At 33.9% G+C, this 25,822-nt stretch overlaps 1 protein-coding gene across 1 annotated transcript in view; it reads right to left on the bottom strand.

The window, feature by feature from the left end:
• Positions 1–912: 912 nt before the first annotated feature.
• Positions 913–25,822, bottom strand: part of LOC114928334 (uncharacterized) — a 61,652-nt gene continuing 36,742 nt past the window's right edge. The window contains exons 2-3 of the mRNA XM_029299448.2: positions 15,811–16,039; positions 913–7,243 (exon numbers count right to left, since the gene is read on the bottom strand). Of these exons, the coding sequence (XP_029155281.2) occupies positions 6,915–7,243; positions 15,811–16,039 (558 nt within the window). The 3' untranslated portion in view covers positions 913–6,914. The remainder of the gene's footprint in view (positions 7,244–15,810; positions 16,040–25,822) is intronic.

Here is a 25,822-nt window from a genome sequence, read left to right as displayed (position 1 = left end):
ATATTGGAAGAATTTTATGAATTTTTTTATGAATATTTACCACAAAAAATATTAATATCTACCACAATAAGATATAAAATATGTTCGATTAATTTTATTTACATAGTAAAATTAATCGAACATATTTTATATCTTATTGTGGTAGATATTAATATTTTTTATTATGATAAATATTAATCAGAAAGAAACTCTTATCAAATTCTTCCAATACTATATTGTCCTAGGATTACCATGATTTTCAGAATAAATTCTAAGAGAAAATTATTTCTATGTATGAATATCTATTTTCAAGTGCAAAATTTATATACATATAAGTACATTTGATGTTTTTAATATACGATTATGAAGAGTAATGAAACACGTACGATATTAAACTTATTTTATATTCTATTGCATGGATGCCACATATCTAGTTTAATATTTGTAAATGTCTGGCACATTTATATTATTGATTATTTACTATCGACGATCGAACTTTTGCTTCACGTCGATGTAAATATATTCGCAGATCTGTGTGAAAAAATTTTTTTTCCTTTTTCTTTCCTTCTTTTTCTGCTTCTCTCTCTCTTTCATCTTGACTTTCCTGTTCGAGGAGTTCCTTCCTATTCGGTGCAGAGAGTAAGTTTCGAAACTTCCCCTTGCATTTTGTAAAACAAGTTACGTGACGTAACATGTTACAGAGCGCATTATATTGCTGGCTGGTAGTGTTGAAGTTGCTTTCGCGTGTGACATTTGTAACATTATGTCGGCGAGACTTTCGTAAATTAATATCGTATAAAGAAGAAAAAAAGACCAAGTCGGAAAACAACTTTGTCACCGGATATACCGGTGTATTATTATTTATTATAAAGAAAAGGTAGAAATAAAAAAGAAGAGAGAGGATAGGAAATATGACAGCTAAAGAGCTGCATGAAACGTCGAAGTAATTTTTTATTGTTTTTCATATATTTATACACATAATAAGCATATACGATTACATCGTATTAGGTACTATTTAGATCGTATAATTTATATACGTATATATATATATATATATTTATATCATATCCAGCACTTTGTACAATAAATAAAGACTCTAGAGCATTTTAAACATAACATCGCACAATTCCGCGCGATTGGCGCTTTGAGTATACAATAATTTAATTTAATAACGAGCTCCCTAATATTCATTATTATATTTTAATTATCGCGGGAATTTGCGACGATTGCGGGCAGTCCTTTTTTTACGATCGATATCACGAGTATCTTGTCTTAGCTTTGAAGTCAAGATATATACAGAATACATCTTTGCAACAGATGGTTGTATATATTCTTATTTGATCACGTTTGTTTATACTCAATATATTAATTAATAATTAATAATGAGCTAACAAACACTGCTAATTATTTCAAATATGCGATAAGAGTGTTTTAAAACCTCTTTTCATCTCTTCCTTTATTTTATTAGATTGATCATTTGCGAAACTTTTAAAAGTTTTAAAAGTTTTTACCTGCAAAAGCGGGGAATTGAATGCCCATCACTATGAACGTAATATATTAATTTTTCTCGAATACGCTAAAACAGAGAGAAAGATAAAATCAATTAACGGTTTCAATTAAAGTCTTCCATAAGCGATGTGCTAAAACTAAATTTTAGAATGTTAAAATTTAATTTTCATGCGCGCGCGCAACAAACGCGATTAAGTAATAAATTCCGGACAAGTTGGAAATTCCGATGAGAGAGCACATCGGAGAATCGCCGTTTCGTCTCGAAATTCAATACATATATATCGAAAGAGACAAATCCGGAGATGGGGGACCCGATAATAATCCTTCGATAAATGACGAGACATTGAAAAAGTAATGGCACTCTCGGCCGAATGCGCGGATAGAAATGAGAAATATACGCAGCCCCGGTATTTCGTAAGCGGCGCAACTTATGGGATTTTCGTGTAATCGTCCCGATAAATCCGCGCGGTATGCTTAGAAAGAAATATCGTGTTTAAGCTTAATTCGGAAGTGAGTGTGATAAAAATTGATGGCGCCGGGCTCTCGTGTGTGCGGTTAGCGCCGTGGCCTCGTAAATTTTGCATAACGGCACGACAATGTTAACGGAAACAACGGCAGCTTCCGGTATAGCGCTCTAGAGGATCGATAAGCCGGTCTTCTTCGTAGGCCGAGCTTATCGAGTTGTCCCGGGCTTAATCACGTCCCACCGTAAGCTTTAATTGTTTACACGTCCTCCCGTTATACGTCACTGCATAGCTGTGCAGCATTGATATTCGATTATTAACAATTAACACTTCAATATCAATTATGACAATTTTCCATTCCCGATGCAAACGTCCTATTCCATATATGTATATCGATACATGTATAATTATTTTACATATTCTTCGCCATATCTTGATATATATATTTGACATATCTTTGTCACAACATCGTTAACATATCGAATTAAAATCCAACGTTGAAATAAGAATTGTCGAGATTATTCATTTTTAGTCTAATATTTATTTGCATTTTATATTAAATATTACTTCTTTGGGTGTAGTTTTGGCAGTTATGCGGACATTTAAATGACTTATCAGACTTTTTAGAGAATGTATTTGTGTGTGTATGTGTGGTTATTATTATAGTAATATGTATGTTAATTTAATTACGTCATTAATCACAATCACTTCGCATTTTTATAATTAATCGATAATCATTCCATATATCTTTATGGTATGCATATACATATATATATATATATATATATATATATATACATACACATACATATACATATATATATATGATTATATTAACAACTACGTTATTTCATAATAAACTTTCTAGTAATAACGGCGTTCCGATAATTAGCAATAAATTTATCTTATAGAATTATATATATATTTATATATATGTATATAAAACAGTTAACACAATAATAAATATAATTATTGTGTATTTCTCAGATAGCACTTTATTTTAAAAAATAATAATAATTCACTTGTTACTCGCATTTTTTGACAATTTAAAAATTATTTGTCTTACATTGCAGTTTATATAACTCTATAATTGTATATCTCAATCTGTGAAATTAAGAAAATAACAAATCCTAAATTGATAATAAAACTTTTCATATGCTTACAAAAATTGATGGAATGACGTGGTTTAATTACGCGTTCGTATAACTTATCAATAGCTAACGTTCTTAATTCTAGACGACTGTAGAGAAAACATTCGAGAATTGTAGATTGAATATGAAATTGTCACGTTACATCGATATCACGCGATATTTGGTTCGATAGTTCAGACTTTAGCGGATAAACATGACGATTCGCTATCTACTTCGTAGAAGATCAGCTTAACTGCTGATACCTATTGTCATTTTACATTTGCTAACGGAGACGTGTACGACATGCATTTCTATCTATCATATCTCGAATTTATACCAAAGAACGATGACCGACATGTTCTTGAAGACACAAATCATGGAGCATGATTATTTGCATCAATGAGATTGGAAATCGCACAAATCTATTTTTTTTTTTTTTTTTTTTTTTTTTCTTCAAAAGTCAGCTGCTATCAGAATCTTATTTTTCTTATTTTCGTATTACATGCAAGGAAAAAATGTGAATACAATAATCCAATATTGAAAAATAAAATTCTAATTACACTGAATTCTTTAAAAAAAAATATTCATGTGATTTCTGATCATATTGATTTAAATTGAACATTTAGATCTCTTATCTAAAATTACGAGCAAAATTTCGAAAAACGTCCACTTACCATTATCCTAATTTAGTATCATGAATAAAAATATGGAAATATCTATTTACTTGTAGGTTGATTATTTTATTTAATGTTTTAATTGCTAATATTAACATCTTGCAGAAATCAGAATTTGTCTTTTCAATACTGGTTTTTATTTCTCAAAAAAGAACATGTCTACTAAACTGGATAACAGTCGATGTGTAAAAACTTTTTCGAAAATTTAGCCAAAATTACAATTATCTATCGTAATGCATGTCCGTAACGTTGGACTGATTTCAAATGATTTGTATAAACACCGATTTTCAAAATATGCGCATAGAAAATGTCAAGGTGGGGCACACATTTCCTTTTCTCTTAAAAAATGTTAGAAATTTTTAAAGATGGAAAAGATTCGACAATTAAAACTGTTGTGCCGTTGTTTATCTTACATTTTATTTCAAATAATATTTAATCAAAAATTCTGTAAAAATCGATATTTATGTAAATTCGTTTTCTTTGATAAATTCGATAATTGCTGACGATCTCCTGAGAAACGTGGGAGTTACCTGTTTGCACGACTTGAAAATTTGTCGCTTGAAAATTCCAGGCGTGAACACGGAGATTTCGGTGATTTCGTTACGCGACGCGGCAGAAGAGAAGGACGATGTCGACATCGCGACGTCGTTGCGACATTTGCGAGTTCTACGTGACTCGAGCTGGAACGGAAATAGTACAGGGTGTCTTGAGAGATAAAGAGCTTACAATCTTTATTTGCTCAACTCAAAAGAAAAAAAAATCTATTTTATCTCAGACACATTAAACGCATATATATATAATAAAATAAAAGCAAATACGTAATTTCTTAAATGCTCTGCATCTTTAATTCTGCACGTGTGATAAGAGAAATGAAAATATTCTTCCGCGTGAAAATACGAGAGCAGAAAATATGAATAAATGCTAAATTTTCAAGTCTGACTCAAACAGGTACGTTAACTTCCGCGTATATATATGTTGCAACATCTCGCTGTTACAGCTTGAAAAAGTGAATATGATATTGAATTTCAAGTAGCATTCGCTTACCTCGGTTAATCCCTTTCTTCAAAACACCACGTATACGAAAAGCTCTGAAAGAGGCGAGAGTGAATCTCGCGAAAACTTTTCTCGCGGAACGACATTATCGCCAGACAGTTCTGCAATCTGCATGAGGTTGCTGCATCAGTGGAACTCGAAATCGTCGAGAGTATACCTCACTCCGTTCACTCGTACGACACAGACACATAACATACGAGGGATGCAAAAGGTGCCCCCACACCCCATTTATCTCCCCTGTAATCCACGTTCTTATCGGTAGAGACCACGAACCCGGCATGAACATCAAGATGTTCTCCGCGATAAAGCAATTCGAGGGAACTTTTCTGACGGACAAGTATCGAAAGTGGAAAAAAGGAGAATACGAGAGCGTAAGCACCGCTCGAACATTCTTCAGCCTTGGTCAAAGAGATGCCGGGAGACGCGAAAAAGGTGCGCATCTCTCTCGGATATCGGAAAAGTATTTGCAGAAAATCCTCGGTGCGGTACTCGCGCGGCGGGATTCCAATATTCCGTCATTCTTAGTGCCCCTCTGTTACGGATTTCGTTGGGATTTGCTCCGCTAATGGGAAGGAAGGAGGGGACGTGTTTTTACAACAGCAACTAAGTAGGTAGGATGATCTTAATGAGTTCGCTCGAACTTTGTGATTACTTTCTTTTTTTTTTCTCTCCTGCGTTAAAATTCTCTTGTATAAAGTTCAATCCACGACTGTAATTTCCACGTTTCGCAGAAAGTAAAATCAATGATCGAAATATATAATTATAATATAAATAGATTAATTCGCACAGAGTAGAGAGATATTAGGAACAGATTTTAATGATCAGGAGGTAATGTAAAAAAATTGCTTAGCGAATCTTATCACGGGCAAATCGTTGGTGTTATAATTCACACGATGTGCCACACGTGAAAAACGGTGGGAACAAAATAAATTAACTCCGCAATGTAATACACACGTACTGTTTCCGCGACGCGTAGCGGAGCCTATTTTACGTTCGCGTTTTCTGCATGCGCTTGCTACAAAGCATTTTTGATTAAGAACTTGACAGCGAGGAGAGAGGCAATGTCCTCGCCGAGAGGCCGGGATGGTGGAGAAATCGCCTAATGGGTAATTCATTCTCGAAAGGAAGGGACAAACGACGTCGAGGATGTCGCTGAAAAATATTCGAGTGGCCAATTGATCTAGGGATCTAGGTGGAAGCTTCTCCACGAGGGAAGCGAATGATATCGATGTTTTCCCCCACGCTCGATCATGCTCACCTCGCGCGATCTGATCCTCTTAAGGGTTCGTCGCATCACAAATCCCGTCGACAAGGTCCGTTCCTTCTGTGTGATTGCTTCAGAGACCGGGAGCGCTGCGGATCTAAATCGTAATTCCGCTTTTCGTGATGTTGATCGAGTATCTATGATAAACGAGGCTGAGCTAATTGTAAAAGGGATCTTCGATGTCCATGATCGAGAGCGTCTGTCGCGGTATAATAAAACCTTTAACCCTTTGGATGCGATTCTCTCTCATTTCTCACAAGGCGCATTGGAGGAAGATCAATAAAATTTAATTTATCTTAGCTTCTTGAAAAAGTTTTTTTTAAAAAATTACGTTTTATTAATATATTAATGGGTTCGACGATATATCATATTTATTTCGCTTATAGTTAATGTGTGTTATGTGCTGTGCATTATTAGTTCAAATAATTTATCTATTAAATAATACATTTTAAATATTCAACTCGCTTAAAATTTTCTAACAGAGGAAGTAAAGAAAGTAAAGAAAAGCTGGATAAAAGGAAATATAATTATTTCACAAGAGAACTCTCTCAAATTATGCAGAATGTGAACATTATCACGTAAAAAATAATACGCTGAATATTTAATTCAATTCGCGAGCGTTTTATAATTAACCTAAAAGTATATCAAGCGGAATCTCGACGAATTTCCGGCGATGTTTGAGATTATTCGCGCGCAGCATCCAAAGTGTTAATAATCATGTTAATTAATCGAGACAGAGAGAGAGATAGAAAGAGAGAGAGAGAAAGGGGGAGAGAGGAAACACTCGAGTTGGCGATCGCGTGTCGCCAAGGTTCTCGATATCGATCGTCTACCTAATTCACTACTGCCAGGACCTAAAGAGGAAGCTCGACGAGAGGAGACCGACGAGGGCCACCCAAGTGACGAGATCGAGCGCGCCCCTTCTGGATCCAGAGCCGCCGTTCACGCAGGTCTCCCGGATGCTGGAAATCTTCAGGCCGCGACGGCTCAACAGATTGTGTACGCCTCGTTTGTCGCTCTTCTGCAGGGTGTGTTCGCGCGACAATAGCAGCGAGTAAAGCTGAGGGTCGGGATGACGAGAGCAGAAAGTCAACACCATGTCCGAGGCGACGGCCTTCATTACGTGCATGCTGCCTGAGAACTGCTTATAGTGCCTCTCCGTCAAGGTGCCTGTAAATTAAATCAACAGTCAGTTAAAAAGCAATGACACGATATACGTAAGGAGGTGGAAAGAGAAAGAGAAAGAGATGGAATTTTCCTATCGAATTTCCGGTTTTTCGCATCGGTTCCGCGAGTTCGCTATCTATGTGCGCACGGAGCGGAATCTCTCGTACAAACAGAACTGTCGCGACTACAGAAATAAATGTCTGCCGACGACAATTCTATTTCCACAGATTATTTTCATTTCTGCGAGGAATGTTCTTGAAATAGGTAGAACGGTATGATAAAGAGTGGGATATTCTTGGTATTTACTAATTTGTTTTTCATGTAGAACAATTTGCGTGAAAATATCGTAAAAAATGCAAACTTCTTTATTACATAAATTTATCACAATGTAAATACAAATTTTGTTGATTTAATTTAGATGACGTTGCGTTATTCGCGTATTTTTTCAATATTTTTTATTTTTTCAAACATTAGACTTATTCCATTAGTATTTTATACTTTTAGACACATTATTTCATTTTATCAAGATTTTTAATTATTAGTGACGAAAATTAATTTCTTCATAATTTTAGGGTCGTATTTTTTAAATATTTTTTATTATCGAACAGAGAACAATTTTTAGTATCTAATTGTTTGATACTTAAATGATCTTTTGAGATGCATCTGATATATCTTTTAATTAGATTGAACACACACATGTATCGGTGATACAACTGAATGAAATACTGATGGACGAGTATTTTCGATTCACGTTTCAAAATAGGATATCTAAGTAAGATATTGTCAAGCTGGGAAAGGCATGACAATAAAGAAGAATCAGGCAAGCAATGACAGCTTGACTTTCCAATTTCCTGCATCCACTGATATAGCGAAGAGAAGAAACATGGCATGATATTCATTTGTATACAACACAAATCTCTATACATTATGTGCATATGTGAACATAATAGCTATGTATAAAAATGATAGAACTTTTAATTCCTGATGATTTTCATTAAAAAATATTAGAATATACTTATACATTTCTTTCTCTCTTTATCTTTCGGTCTTTCTCTTTCTCTCTTTCAATTAATCTCCTTATAGTATTTGGAAAGTGCTAAAACACTTCGAGTAATGAATATACGAGTATTGCAAAACAATAAAAGCTGATGCAAGTGGTATCGAAATTACAAAGAAACTAAAGTGTTTTCTCTAGAAATTTCTACGGCGAGTAACAAATAGTACACCATACCATTGTATCATTTATCACAGACTTGGCACTTTTATCTGAACGCACTTAATGGACTAAGTCGCCGCTTTGACAAATGTAAGTTTCAACTACTGTACTCCGGATTCTCAAGATATAAACTCCAAATTGTGGAACTATGTTTAATTTACGCAAGGCGAAAATAAATTAATTTTTGACCAAAGTGACAAATGATGTTTTGCCTAATATAATTATTTGCTTTAGAGTCGTCTTTGTCATGTATATATTTTTTCCTATTTTTCTCAAATATTTCAACTTTGAAAAAGCTTATTATTTGATCGATTAATTAATGAAATATTAAATTATTATTCTCTCCGAATAAAATAGTTTGAGTAATTGCAATAATTTTATTACAATTTCGCACTGTCAACGCGATCTAGATGGATTTGATAGTTGTCTGCAACGCGCGTCGAGATGTACAAATGCATGTGGAAATATGTAATATTACGCCTTATTACGTAGTTGAGAGCGCACTTAACGTTATGAAGGAAATATATGGAGACGAGACGGCAAGCACGTGTACAATCTATATGCGCGATGTGCGACCATAAGCGCATTCCGTATTCACGGGACCGTCGCGATGTCGGAAATATTTCACCAGGAATAGCACTCGACATTTAGAAGCATCCGCATTTCGTAGCGAAAGCGTACTGGACTTACATGCAGAGGAAAAGCAGCTTTACTTCCGTCACATTAACTGATTTTAATTTTTTTTTTTTTAACGGAATCTTCATCAATCTGACAATTTTGAAGTCAAAGTTTTTCATTGGCGAGAGAAAAGTCGAAACAGAGAGAAAGAGAAAAAAAAATATCGCGAGTGACAATTTTTCAGTTTTTCTATTTTTCATTTTTCTGTTTCTCTGGAATATACACGCGCGTACACGTTTTTTCACAAATTTTTCGATATAGGAAATATACATGTAGCTGTATATAAAATACTCTTTTTGCGCTCGTCTCGCTTCTCGTGGATCGGAGAAGGGAACATTGAGCCTAATCGAAATGTCGCTGCTGAATGCGATGACGTCTCGTGTATATGTAGATATGTGACGTATCGATCATTGCCGCAAAGCTCACCAACAATTCATCGGAATGACGATTTACTCACTGAAATGGTTGCGAATGACATTCACCGCGGACTGGATTGTCCCGACTGTTAGGTAAAGCGACATAAATGCAGCACAGGCAATGAAAATCGAAAACGCGTAATCACAAACACGATATCCACGTAATTGCGCAAAGAGTAATTAGATATTTATCTCCTCCGCATGCTGTGTCCTTTCCGATTGCGCGGAAGTCACGAATTAAATTAAAGCGACATGGTAATTATGCGCTGCACTTAATTACACACGCTGCGAATGTGCCGGCGACGTCATCGCTGCAATCGCTTCAGTCGATACATTGTCGTGATTAGTATTCAAATTCATTCCCATAGCGTGACATTATCATTAAATTTTGTTACGACTATCGCTCTATATATTGTTGCTCCAAATTGAGCGGTTGAACGCGTTGGATAGCAATGTAAATTTCTCTCTTGCATGCACATGTAACCAATTATGCATTAACGGCTAAACAGCATACCTTATCTATGAATGAATAATCATGTATTAACAGGCAAACCAATTAACCGATTAGTTTCATAATTGCAGATCTGTCTTCCTTCTATTTTAGTATTAAAATATAGTACGTCTAGATGCAGAGGAAGATACTATTTATACACTAAAAAAATGACTCAATTAATAAATATTTATATTTCAATACTGCCTAATAAATCATTTATTTAAATTACAAATAAATGTTTATTTATTTTGAAAAAGATTTTCTTATATATAAATATTTTTTACATAATAATTTATTAGGCAGTATTGAAATAAATACTTATTCGAGATTAATACATTTTTTCACTGTATAATTTTTAATCAGTATTATTTGAAAAGGCATATTTTTGTTTTGAAAAAAAGCTATAAAATTATTTCTCCATAAAATTTGTCATCTAATAATTCTATTTTTTCGTGCGTATGCGTGTATATAACTTTTTAAACATTTTTATACATCTATGTACCTTGATATAACTTTTTTTAGAGAAAGATAACATTGTCAGTTTACGAGTCGAAAACTAGGTCGCCCATATAACGGTACGAGATTTTTATTTGATTTTTTTTTTAAATTCCGATCTCTCGCACTTGCAATCTCAAGTAGACAGCACATCGATATATTAGCCTCTCTTTATCGTCCCGTCAAGCGTCGCGTAGTAGCCACAAAGTATGTTGCATGGAAATTACAAATTCCATCGCGAAAAACTACTTTAGATCTCCCTTTTTAGTGCCTAAAATACGGCAGCTGCAGCTCTGATGAGATTCCCAGTTGAAGTCGAGGGAAGTTAAATTCGGTGAGAGGAAGATGTCGGAGAGAGGAAAGTTTTCATTTCCGCGCGTTCTATAAAACGGCAAAAACACACTCGCAGCGAATCCTCGGCGAGTCCTAGTACTTCCGGTTCAAGGAGCGGCTAATGCACGGAATTGATTTAACTTTCTGTAATAAAGTCGCTTATGTTGTGCCGAGACGAAAAGACGAGCGTTGATCTCTCTTTTCTCCGTTAACACGACTCGAAATGCGAGAACACATTTTATTTCTCTCGCACAATTAAATACGTATAAATATAATTGTAATCGATACATTCAGGATATATATTTTTTTTAATTTTGTAAGAGATAAAAAAATTATATTTTGAGATAAAAATTAAATTTTTGAATACGTCCATCGTTTACAGATATTTCATTTTTTTTTATCTGATGCGTTATATCCAAATTTAATTAACCAAATTTAATTTATTTAAGAGTGAATTCGATTATTTACACATATGCATATGATCAACATGTTGAAGTAAAATCATATTAAGAGTAAACAAATTAAAATTTCAATTTCTATATGTGTGCAGGAGAAAAATAATCAATTTTATTTTGTACAAATAATTAAAAATATATCAATTTTTTTATCACGTCTCATTCAATACTTTTATGTGGAAAGATATTTTCACTTTTCTCAGGAATTCTGTCACGGCGGAATTTTTCTGGTCTCAATATTGAAATACTAGGTTAAAATTGGTTTTAACGAGAACTTTCTGATACACAAAACGTCAAAATTAAAAATACTCTGTAGTAATTTAATAGAAATGCATTCATGCTGAAAAAAGATATAACAGTCATTTTATGAACAATATATATTGACAATTAATAATTTTTATTAACAAAAAATCGATTTCTAGATTGATTAAAAAAGAGATTTTTAATGTTTGTCAATTTATCTTAAAATTATCATGTATAACTGATTGTGAGTTTAATATATTCGTTGATTAAAATAAGGTAAAGAAAGGGAGAAATTTTAATAATTGATCAATTTTCAATTTTATTAGCAGTTCCGTAACTATATGTATATTACACGTTGCTTATATACATATATAAACGGTCTTTTATTTTATAATAAAAAACTATTCAATCTCTTTCACCCTTTAACGAGAGACACATATTTTTAGTTTTCTTAATGAGAGATTTGTGAAAGGATTAATATGAGAATGAACTTGGACATTGACGTTTCCCGATGCTGTCCCAAGTTTCAAGCGACTTTACAAACAATGTCCATACATCAATCGAGCAAACCCTTACAGATTCACCATGCTGAGGCATATTATCCAGCCGGAAACCGATTCGGTTTTCGGTTTTCGGATTAATATGCTTCGGCAAGCGAACTGAAACGAACTCGCGTAAACCTCAATCCGCATTATGTACGTTCTCGTTCGCTAGCGCGCTATTATATACCGGATCCCGTATTTGCTGTCGACTCCGATAGCGAAGAATAGCGAGGACAGGCCGCAGAGAGAGAGAGAGAGAGAGAGAGAGAGAGAGAGAGAGAGAGAGAGTGGATGCTTTCCGGGATCGGGGGATAGAAATAGGAAGAACTTGCAGAGTCGGCCGGAAAGAAATTAAAAAGAGCAGATGGCCATGCGACTTTTGAAAAATTATTTTCCGCGTCGTCGAACGTTTTCTCCTCGCGGGATGAAGCAGGGAGGCACCTCGCGACGAATTTTTCGCGTTCTCCCGTCATTTTACGACACCAGGCATTCGTAATTGGATGCCTCGACTTTACTGACTGAATCTCTTACCTCGACTGACGGTTAACCGATAATCACACGGACGATTTCACGAACTCATTAAGATCGTTATCCGCGGCTTCAGATTTTAATTATTATCAGCGAATCGTGTTCCAACGAATTACATCGATATCAGATTATAAGATGTTCATTCTGATGTATACGTGTATTTTATTTAATATCTCGTATATTTATTTAACACATTGCAGAATTTATTTTTAGAATTCACCTTGACAATCATGGTATTTGTGAGACAATATATGGTATTGGAAGAATTTTATAAAAGTTTTTCTGATTAAATATTTATTAAAAAATATTAATATATTTCCCACAATAAGATATAAAATATGTTCGATTAATTCTACTATGTATATATTAATATATTTTAAGTAGTGAATATTAATCAGAAAAATTCTTCTAATACTATATTGTCTTATGATTACCATGATTTTCAGGATAAATTCTAAGAGAAAATTCTCTCCGTGTAACTTAAATATTTGGTATGAATGATCAATAATACAAGTGTATTATTATCTCCCAAATAATTTGCATAATGCTCTATTGGCTGATTTCAATAATTTCAGTATAACAAAAAATGTACAAATCATTATAATGTTTCTTCTTTGAAACAATATCCGGAGAAAATATTCGTAAATTTGATTCTCTGCAACGATTATTTACAAAAGTTGAACAAGTTTTGAACAGTATTTTTACGAACACTATTTTTACGTCTTATTCCAATACCAAATTAATATTGTACTCTTTTTTTTTTAGACAAACTTTTAATCCGTATTTTTAATCTGACCAGCAAATGTAAATGTAGCAAAGAGGTCAGACTTGAATAAAGTATTCAGCGAGCTAAATAATTTTGTTGGGCCAATTTAATTTTCGTGTATCTTTCTTTTTTAAGATCTTTATTTTTTATTGGTGTCATCATCTTTCTATTTATGTTAGTCCGAATGTGAGATGTTCCGTTTCTATTTTATATATCTCAAATTATTCTATTATTGGTTTCGTTTCTATTTTATACATATATCTCAAATTATTCTATTATTGGCTCTACTGTATTATAGTTATTTATTCTACTGTTATATATATTTATATATTTTTTTATTTATATTTATTATATTATATCAATTCTATTGTATTATATATAAATACTATTCTATATTTTACTTCCTATTTTTCCAATGCATTGGAATAACTCGCACTGTTCGGCAAAATATCGTTTTATCAATTTTCAATAAGGAAAAATACAATTGATCAAAAAATAACATAAAAGGAAACCCGTTTAAAATGATATATAGCCTCTATTTTTATGCTATATAGCCTATATTTTTTTCTTTTTATGAAGACAATCTATTGCTTTGATCGTCAACGATTGCTTACGCGTTTAAGGTTTCTCGCGAGGCTCACAATGCGAATTTTGTTACAGCATAAAAATGGAATTGATTTTTTCACGATATCGAGATTTCCTTTCTCATGCTCGTCCTTGTTTAACGATCCATTCAAAAGGCATATCAATTGTCCTGAGAGTCGCCAGACTAATGGTATGTCTCTAATGACGACGTAACTTTAAGTACAATCAAGTCTGCCGAATCGTTAATCTAATTTACTCCTCCGCGAGAAGTTACCCAGAACTTTTGATTATCTACCCAGCAAGCGATCGGTTACTCGATTCGACTTACAATAATCATCCTCGAAAGTACATTCAATTCTTCGTCTATTTTCTTGCCGTCAAAAAAAACTCTTGCGTGTGAAAGAAAAAAGGGATAATTTTATTCATAATTTTATTTATGAATACAATTATATAAAAAACTCGTTATTAAATATTTCAATACTTCTGTATCAATCTTTCTTTTAAAATACAGATGCTTAAAAAATGTCATGATCATTACTTAATATATACATAATATTCGTGTGTATAGTTTTTCTTTTAAAATACATACATATGTTTAAAAAATGTCGTAATTATAAATTTATATATACATAAATATTCAATTTTAGACTTTTCAATTTTTGTAGTGGACTTTTCATAGCGGAAAAAATAATATTCCATATATACGAAAAATAATTCCAGTTTATTCTCTTCAGTTGTTAGCTGATGTATTTCTTTGGATATATAGACAATGGATCAATAAAATCCAGAATACGCAAGAGAGAGAGAAAGAAAAAGGAACAAGAATGCGACGCGCAACAGCGCAACACGTTTCCGTCGCAATTTGAAACAAATTGAAAAATTCCTTCATGGCAAAAGCTAAGTTCTAATTTTGTTCCCGCAAAAGCGACGAAGGAAATACTATTCGAAAACTAACAAAGTATATGGATCACTGGCAAAATTTACAAGTATTTTTTACGAAAGAGATTATTTTTTCTGAAAAAGTTCTTTATCACAATTTCATTTCTTCGTCTTTAAAGAGACACTTAGAAGAACATCGATAGAACGTTGCTCGAGCATGATTGAAAAATTAAGAATCTCAATTTTATCATGAGGAGTTTTTAATTCATCTAACTGTGTAACATAGAAAATCAATTACGTAACGAACGTAACTTGTCTCCTGATTAAAACGGTCATGATACTTTGGAACTTACCGTGGAGAAAAGCGGAATGCTGAGATATTCGATTAAGATATAAAGAAGTAAAGCTCATCTTCGTCCTTTTATCGATTTATCTAAAAGTTGAAATTGTTGTCCCAATTTCTCCAAATGTTACTAATTATAATTTCACATTTTGCACGATTAATTTTTATATAAATTTTACAATACATGTGCGCTCTTTCTCTTTTTTCTCTCTCTCTCTCTCTCTCTCTTCTCTTTCTCTCTCGTTTATCTGGTTAATTACACGGATCTCTAATATATGAATGGATTAATTTGCACATCAACGATAATACATTTCACTTCAATAATTCATACATTGAAACAGCCATCATTTACCTAATTAAATTTCTATTGCGATGTTAAATTACTATTAATTTTTTGTTCTTTTTGCTATTTAATTTCCTAATAAAAATTAAATGTAAAAAACATTTTTGCATTTTACTATTATTATTAATCAATACATATCTAAAAACTGAAAAAAAAAGAAAACGGCAAAGAAATAATGAATCAAAATGTATATGTTGTGCAAATTAAAAATATTCAACTAATTAGCTGCATGCGTAAAAATTGACGAAATCTTACCATTTTGTTTATGCGTGGTTCGCCAAAAGCCTTTTTTGTTACTTTCTGGTATTGTGAAAGTGTACTCCACATTCCCGGCCTCCTCGGTCCACAATAACTTTAAGGTATAGTTATTGGCCGATTTCATCATTACGACTGGACACATGTCAACGGCATACGTCCCACTGTGTGGTTTCGAAGGATCCTCTCTGTGTTGCAATACTTCCACCACGTACCATTTGCCCATTATCTGCAACAAAATATTTTCACAAAATTGGTGTTGGCGTATAATATGTTGAGCGCAAATAAATAGAGGAATGTTTATTCCTCATTCGAATTTCATATCAAACGAATTCCTTTCTCTTAATGAAAGGTTTTCAGTTAAGGCTCAGTTTCCCAATATTAAGCATTAAAAAGTCACGGAAAAGGGCGCGGTTAAATTTTCGCTCTGGAGAAACTGGTTCTAAATTGGTCAAAGAACTTGCGGAGAAAAGGTAACGCAGAACTCTCAGTATATGCACAAGAGAGTCGGTCGTCGAGGTAATCCAGCAACTTTGGCGGAGGTAGATATAGATAATTCCGTGAGGAGCTTAAAGCTTAAATTACGGGCGATTTATTGGTCGGGCGGCTGTTAGCGATTAAGCCTGTGGAAATAATATTCGGGACTGAATCACCTCCGAATACCGATCGGCATAATAATACGCTCGAGATTTTATTTTTTCAGGCGAGCCATTTCAATTTCATATAGCACCGTGGAATCTTATTAATCGGATATCGTAAAAAGAGGTTACGCTTAGTACTAATCTTCTTAATATTTATTTATTCTCTTTGCGCGTATTTATCTCCCTCTTTTTATTATTTTATTTTTTTTTATTATCCGAAGAGTCGATCGATCCCGCAACTCTTCAGTTTCTTGCTTCGTCGCCCTTACGGTAAACAACAGCCGGGCAAGGGTTAATCCTACAGAACATTAGTTCTAAGTTTCATCGTCGAGGTAATAAGGAGTTTGTCGATCTTACAGCGCGACGTTGATTGATGCGTTTTAGATCAAAATTTGGTCAAAGATACGCGTAGAAAAGCTAAAGGTTAACCAACAAAAAGTTTACCTCGTCAAGAAAATCAAATGTTTGTTATCACAATCAATAGCATCAAATATCGCAAAATTGGTCTCTCGAGTTATGCAATACACGACTACTTGTTAAGAAAATTGATTTTGTAAGAGCATTCAGACGGCTCTCTCGGATATATAAAAAAAGCGGCTTATTGTACTTGTAAAGTAAGTAAAACGCACTTTAACTTTAGTTTAATTTGCGCGTAAAGCTCGTATTATGCACAAACACGATTGTTTATTCAGCTTGCTCATACATTTAGATATATGATGCTAATGTATCCATTGAAAGTACTTAATTGCCAAGTTGATGTAGTGCAATGATGCAGATTATCAACTTGTTGAATTCAAATGGTACGATACGCGGTTTTACTCGCGAAGAATCCTAAGGAGAGTTCGTTCAACAGTGACCGCAATAAAACCGCGAATACCCGAGATACGTAAAGGCTCTTTGGTACTTTGCTTTTACCAATGAATTTCCAGTCTCGCGCGGAAATTCTGTCTATTAATTTGAAAATATTCATGGAAAATGTGAAATATCATTTCTGTTAGTTTTCTCTTGAAATTTGATTCGATAAAAATGTTTTTCGAGCGTCAATTTTTCGAAAAAAATTTTTGATATTTCTTGGATTTTAACGAAATCATCTGACAAAAAGATATTTTATATTTATATTTATATTTATATTTATTGTATATATACATATATTTACTTATATCAAGCGCAAAATTAGAGGAAATGCAAATCGAGCAATATTCACGTATTATATATATGTATAAAGATATATGTATATATACCCTACCGTTATTGCACCGGAAAAGCGCCGTAAATCATTGTCGTCGAGGTATACGCGATACTGGGTCACGGCGTGGCCAGGGGATTAAAATTAACGAGATAATAAATATGGCCTTTGTCGAATAGGCCGCAAAAAAATTCAATTGCCATTTCGAGGGAATTGCAATGCACGAACAATCGTGTTTGCGGTTATTCACTCGAAAATGTTCCCTTTTTGTAACCAAACGTTGCGATTGCATGTAAATGCTGTTTCTATTAACTGGAAAGCAAAAAGGTTATTCAATTGAATAAATAAAATACGCATGTGTGCAGTATGTGTAAAATTCGGAACTTTTGCATACGAAATGTTTAGCCTACACTACCGTGTATGAATAATATTGCTCGCCCTTATAGGATTTCTTGCCTCCTAAGAAACTTTGATAGGCGTTCAATAATGAACTTCGCCAAGTTGTTTTATTATTCAATCTCATAAATGCAAGACGTACACAATGTGATCTCGATACTCCGTTGAAATTAAGGAAAGTTTAATCAGTATCGGCCTTGAAAAAGAGGGGACTATACTGAACGCTTCGAGACAGATAGCCCGCATCATCATCGTGCCCTGGTCTTGCAATTTATATCGCTAACAATAGCTAGATAAATGCAGGCTTTTGTTCAAGTTGCGAAAGTAGTTAGAAAGTTTAATTGATATCCGGCACACCATTATTATATGTAACGCGATTATGTCACATGCTCCCTTCGATCGTTTTCGATTAGCCAATAAATTACGATAAAAAAATCGGATCCTCTGCTTAGGTACACATACTTCCGTTATATCCCGCGGAGTGTGAAACATTCTGTAAACACGTAACGTTATCGTTGAACATTTCATTGAAGCAGAACTAGGTGTATAATAATATGCAATACCACGAGAATTAAAAACTCTAACAAATAATAGTCTTCAAGAAAATAACTATTTTACAAAATTATTACTTTTTTAAATTAATTAATTACTTAATTTATATCAATTTAGTTTACTAAGTCTTTCTTGCGTGTATAATATATTTTTATGTTTACAGTTGTATTCGTATTCTTCCTACCAGATATTCAGTTTTATACCCGATAAAAATTTTCCGGTTTTACACTCATAAAATTCATTCCGTCGTTCCAGTAACGAAAAATCGCATTATTTAGAGGATAAACTGATATATTCACTGTGGCATCCTCGTTGGGCTATGCGAATGTAATAAATGTATGTTTTTTTACGAATTGAAAGCATCGCCAACGTGAAATATAACAATCGCGGGGTTTTAAAAGCCCAATGTTCCGAATGACCTTATACCCTTTTAGTAAATTTTAGTAGATTTATATAATTAATACTTTTCACGTGGGAAGAGATTCACCGCATAAAATTGGATAAAAACCAGACCACACATGAAGATTTTAAATCCGACGTATTTGCAAACTAAATTTGCCCTTTTTCTACATAAGGTCTCCAATAAAAGACACGCTCGTAAAAACGGTTTTATTCTCGCACTTTTTCTTTTTAATAAAGAAAACTAAAATTTATAATTAATGTCTATGTTTCTCTTTTTTTTTAATTATAAAATTTTTATAAATACATCTTTGCGCATATGATTAAAATAATTTAACGTTTTAACAAATTGAAAAACGTTATGCTTCTTGGAATATCTGATATTTTGTATAAATTATATATATGTTCGTTATTTTGTATAATAATTATCCAAAAAATGAACTCAGTTCCGACCCTGTGTAAGATCCGTGGATTATAATTACAAACCGAATGACACGTGTATGCATTTCGTCTGGGTATACAGTCCGGTGGACGAAATTACGGTAAATAAACCAACGGTGCGTCGCGCGAGGATAAATTTTCGTTTATTAGACACTCCCGGACACATTCTCAACACACAAACGTGACTTATGCATTCGCTATAATGTAACGAGAATGTCAACATTTTTACGGGAAAAGTGTAGCAGTAATTAGTAACGAGAGAGTAAATTACCATGCGCTTATGCTGTCTAATAGCGGGTAATTTCCGAAATAAAGGGAAAAAAAGGAAACGACGTGAAGTGTGTTTTTTAATTACACTTCGTTTCTGTTACCTCATCGATCACGCGGCATAATGGAGAGGAGTCGAGCCATTCGAATATATTCAACTGCCCAAACTCAGTTTACTAGTACTCGGTACTCTTTTCGCTTCGAAAGCTCTCTTGCAGCAGCGCATACTTTACAAAGTTGAGAGACATACTCTATAGTCAAATATACATATATTCACTGTTTCCATAAGTGCGGGCTTTATCGAAAATGTTATATTTCTCTCGCTTATATGACATACATCTTTGCAAATTGAGGAGCACGACTCAAAATCCTCAAGAGGTACATAACTTTTAAAACGGCACAGAGAAGCCGGAGGATTCATCGGCTCCTAGGCTAGTTTTGGAGCTGTCGTCCGACAGCTGGCAATTTTTCCGAGAGAGATGTGCATTTGCATTTTTACGACTTTCGACGGCGCTTGCCATCGCGATGCCTCTTTCTGACACCGTCGAGACGAGCGGCAAAAATTGCGCCAAGTAAGGTCATGTGCGCAATTTAGAAGAGAGGAAAAAAAGGAAGAGAAAAGTCGCTCATCTAATCCACGCGGCACGAATTATTGTATTTAAACGTTTATTAAATTCTATGCGGCATCATGGATGTTGAAATCTTACAATATGACATACTCGCGAAATTCAATTTTTACATATACAATATATTCTCACCATTTGATGAAAGCAATAAAAAAAATATTTTTTTATATTTACAGCAACGCGTAAAATGTTTTTTTTTTTTTATGTGTGTGTATTATTTTTATATTTGTTTCGTATATTATGAATCAAAAGTAAAGATATTTTTAGATATAATAAATAATTTTCAACATTAATTTTCTTTTGGCATACAAGCATCATTGTCCGAAATTTGGATAATCCGCGGTGTCAAAAACGCGGATGACTTTTATTATATGAAAAGCCACAGTAAATACACGGCAACGTCATACGACGTAGAAAGTAAATCAGTTGTGCAGCGGTGTGTGTATAGGGAATGTCGATTTTTAAATAAATTGTCACGTTGCAGTGTCTGCGCAAAAGGAATTTAATTAAAACGCGGGAATTTGCTCCTCATCGATTCGGCATCTCGTTTAAACGCACATTGACTTGTTATCGTATTTCATATACAGGGCATTCCAGACATATCGAGACGATCTAACGATTCTTTCATCTATTTTACCAGAAAAAAATGATGAGGATCTAATAACTCTTCCCGCGTTCTGAATAGAAAATGAATAGTTTCTTAAAAAGTAAACTTTTTGCACATGTTGTATGTGAAAAATAAAAATAAAAAATATAAAATAAAAATATAATATATAAAAATGAAAATATGTACATATTTTTTTATCAAGAATAAGATAAATAATGTACAATATTATCAAAATAACACTCCAAAATTGTGATTTTAGATTTCTCGAAATAATGATATATTTTTATTGAATGTGTGTATATATATATATACTAGCACGTGTTGTTTACGCTCTTTCTGGATACTATATTTTCTCTAGTCACATGTTTCTCTTCGTCTCGCCGGAAATAAATCGACTCGCAGACGTTTCTTGTGTACCAGGCAAGACACACGGAGGGTGCAAGAATATAGGTGGCTTAAAAGGGAAAGAGAGGAGCCCCGAGGTTCATGGGACAAACCCCTTCGGCCATAGGACGTCGCGACGAGCTTAAAAATGAAAAAAGGAAGAAGACTGTCAAGATACCTTAAGCCTCTCGTATATCTTTTCGCCGGTATCGTTTTTATATTTAAATCGATACTCCAATGGCGCAGGTGACAGTTAGCCTTTTTTCACTCGAAGGTCGATCGCGAGTCGTTGATGGTCTTCAAGCGTCTGTGCCGCATTTTACAATAAAATCGCTTGCAATATATTATAGAAATGTTAATTCTTCTTTAAATAACACCAAAGACTATGATTTATCTTTTGTATGATGATTTATGTGTAGGAAGCTTGTAGGCTTTTTATTATAAATTATAGGAAAGCAATACAATTCTCTCTCCTTCTCTTATTTTCTCTCAATAAATTTATTTTATGTTACAATTTATATTACAAATTTTTTATAAATTTGATAAATTATTTAGTCACTCGCTAGCAGTATGTCTAACCAAACTCTTCCACAAGATTGACAGTTGAATTTCAACATACTGTGATGTTTGTTACGTATTTTATATAACAGACTGTTGCGCGTGACCAGTAACATTTTAATTATCGAATTTCACAGCCTACAATAACAAAAACAGAATTGCGAGTGAATGAAAATCAATGGATCTCATACGTAAAACGTGGACAAAGCAAATAAAGCGTTAAAACAATTCTTGAAATTCTATATCGCATCAATCTTATAAAACTTTTACGTACAATTTCAAAATCAATCAATTCCATTATCAAAAGAAACGTTTGACGTTTGCACTTTTCGAGCTTTCTCAAGTAGTTATCATATTTTTAATTCGCGTTTGCACATAAAGGCAATGAACAAAAAAAAAAAAATCCATCACCCCTCATTTATCGATGATCGCGTCACGCGTCTCCCAAGTGGATTTTATTATCCTAATGAACCGGATTAGAGCCGCGTGATTCGACAGGGGTAATTTGTAGCGGCAATTTGTAGCGAGAATGGCGCGTTATTTCCTCATGCACCCTGATTTTCTCGAGCGTGACAAAACGTGTCGGGTCGGTCAGATCGGTGACAAAGCCCCGCTGCCCGCCGACAACTTGAATTAATCAAACTAATTTTACTTTGTAACAGTTTAATATGCGCTCGGGCGTGCAAACCGTAGCGGTGAAACGGAACGCCTCGTTCTGTTTGCCATTATACAGGATGTTCCAGAATTATATATTTCTTTTATAACGATGTCTCTATCCTAATCCTGTCGTTCTGCTCTGGTGCTCGTTCTCTCTTTTCAAATCATTTTATTTTTTAAATATATAAAATTTAATACACATGCCTGCGAAAGATTTTGTCAACTAATATATTGCTAATTTATATATAAATTCCTTTCAATTTTCTATTTTAAAAATACACGTTTGCGAAAGAAAAGACACATTTTATTCGATTAAAATGTATCGGCGCATCGAGCTTTTTTGTTTGAAGAAACATCAATTCTATGCATCAATCAAAGAGAAAATATTTTGGAGACACTCGGTATAGATATAGTATACACCACGATCGCAAGTTGCTTCTGTAATTATATACACTGTAAAACAATGCGCTCGAATCTCAACGCGGTCGATCAGATTGAACATGTGCGAGCGTGACGCGTATATACGATTTCATATGTAATCCAGAACATTTCGGTGCTGTTTGCAACCGTAGAGCTTGCAACTGTTCGGGATAGTTGAATCGCTGAACGATCGTTGCCCAATGAACAAATTACTGTACGCCTGCATTTCTGTAAAATTATAAAGTGATGCAAGTTTCTGATGCACAGTATTTCCGATCATGTTACTATAAGTATTCCCATATTTTAAGGATTATAGATATAAATTACATATTTTGTTACCATCATAATGTTTATAATACTTTCATATTGGGATAAACAAAATTGAGAACTTTAATACGAAAAATCAAGATAGTTTATAAACAGGAGAGAAAATTGTGTGTCGGAAAAAAATTAAACTATACGCATACACGACTTTATAATTAGTTTATTGTTTGGAGTTTTCTTAAATATATATAATATTCTTAGGGCTGTTAGTATATGCAATAATTAATTTTTTGTAAGAAAATTTAATATTTACAAATAATACATGCTCTATAGTTATTGAATAATTTATTCACACGTATAATAACGGTGATTAAGAAAGATCGATAAATAATAATGTTCCGTGATTATAACTCATTAGAACGTCATGATATAAAATTAAAATTTGCACATCTTACGTTGGACGTTAATTCCAAGGGAATTATTATATCTCGCACAAGACGTCGACGTGTTTTAGTTACGCGAGTTTACACCGAAAGCGTTTATTTACTCGCGAGCAAGCCGGATTTTAGTATGCGGGCGAAGCTGCAGCTCGGGAATATTATTATCATTTTCAATTATGTCTTCAAGCTGCGCTTATTCCACATTTTGAATCAATATAATGGCATACAATGGATAGGGAAGTCCATCAAGTATAATCGGATTAATTACTACCCCGCGAGTACGACTATTGAACATTTAATTCAGTGATTGTGATTTAGCATTTAATAATCTCTGTAATTTGTCTGTGATGAATGTGATGAAAGAAATGAAGTCTAAAATGAGATTTTATTTAACAATTATTCAGAAAATGATGACATAAGTTTACAATAATGACACAAATATTGTAGACTTTTAAAATAAATTATTTGAATTAATGCACGAAAAAAAAGAATTAGCTACCATAGCTAAATTTTAGCTGTTCATATATTACAACCTGAAATTTAGTTATCATGCCTAAATTTTAGCTATGGTAACTATAATTTTTTAGCCATAGTTTAACGGAGACTGTTATAGCTAAAAAATATTAGTTGTCATAGCTAAAATTTATGATAACTAAATTTCATGTGTAATATATGGACAGCTCAAATTTAGCTATGGTAGCTAATTTTTTTTTTCCGTGTGGCAATCAAGTGATTGCACGAAACAGACGAAATATCTTAATTCGTAAATAGAGTGAAATTTATCATTTGACTGATTAAAATGCAAGGAACGAAAACCCATATCTGAGAGATATAGTTCGATCTCGTATATTCTTCTCCACTGTCTTTCGACATTCGATACAAAATCAGTTATCCTACTCTCGAACAACCCTTATTTATGCTAACTTATGCATCGAATTTGCATACCGTACTCAACGACATTCGCGGATGAAACGCTGACGCGTCTCTCTCGCCGAAGCGGATCTCGCGCGCTTTTCGAGATCAGATATTAAAATATTCTTAGGGAACGCGCGCGCGAGTTCGCGGAGCACAATCGTACTTCTCGATCGCGCGGCTTTTCCAATTGTTATAGCGATCCGGAACGTCCAATCGCGTGTGTAACATCAGTTAGCCCGAATGCTAAAGTTATTAAACGCCCGCGCTTCCTCTCGCTGTTCAATGCAAATCGGTTCGATATATAGCGCCCCGAAGTCTCTCCTCGGCGAGGACGGAAAGGTGAGAAGCGCATTTCGAGTTTGTCGAAGTTTCTCGCTTCACGTTTATGGCTTCACGCTTAGAGTCTGTATGCTCGGGGGAGGCGGGGATGGCGAGTCGCATACAGGGATTGCGAAACACTCGATCCGTGACCAGCTATAAGATTTCGCGAAGTTGTACGATCGCAATTCTCCGACGTCGTTTCGCGCCCGAAGATCCGTTTCCGTGCTAAAAAGACGAAAGAAAAAAGCACTCTCTCTCTCTCTCTCTCTATATATATATATATATATATATATATATATATATATATATACACAAAAGAAACCACCCTCATCCCTCGCGTCGCGACAGCAACTTGATTGGATTGGCGACCGCAGCTAAATAGCAATCCGGTAGTTCATTGATATCAATTCAGGACCCGGCAGGTGAATTACAAACTGCATTCGCAATCAGAGAGGCAGCTTTCCTGTCCAATTAAGCGTTTCGCGTCTTTATAGGTCCTTAATTTTATGCCCTTAAACGTCTTGAAGTTATCGTACGAAATGGTACCGAGATAATCGCGATGTATAAAATCGAGGAACTATTGTAATTAAACATATATCATTTTAATCACTGAGAGATTACTGGAGTAGTTAGGGATCGGATTTTTGCGTAAAATTTGAAAAGCAGAATTAGGATGAATTTTATATTTTTAAATATATGTATATTATAACTATATCATAAATTATAATCAATTATATGAAATGTTCACATAGATAAAGCTCGCGCTTTATATCTTTCGATCTAGTCTAACGGAAGCCATTAAATGTTCCATTAATCATCCGTCTGAAATAGAACACCGGCAATCTGCGGGGCCATTGAAAGTCGATTAATTGCGTTCCTTTCTTCTTTTTCGAACGCCGCGGTTTGATAAAGAAATCGATCGGAAACACTTGACGATA

This window comes from Nylanderia fulva, unplaced genomic scaffold (assembly GCF_048542155.1).
Source record: "Nylanderia fulva isolate GAGA-0341 unplaced genomic scaffold, ASM4854215v1 Scaffold1, whole genome shotgun sequence".
Taxonomy (NCBI): Eukaryota; Metazoa; Arthropoda; class Insecta; order Hymenoptera; family Formicidae; genus Nylanderia; species Nylanderia fulva.
Note: the sequence above shows the minus strand (reverse complement) of the source record. Positions and strands in the feature narration are given on the sequence as shown.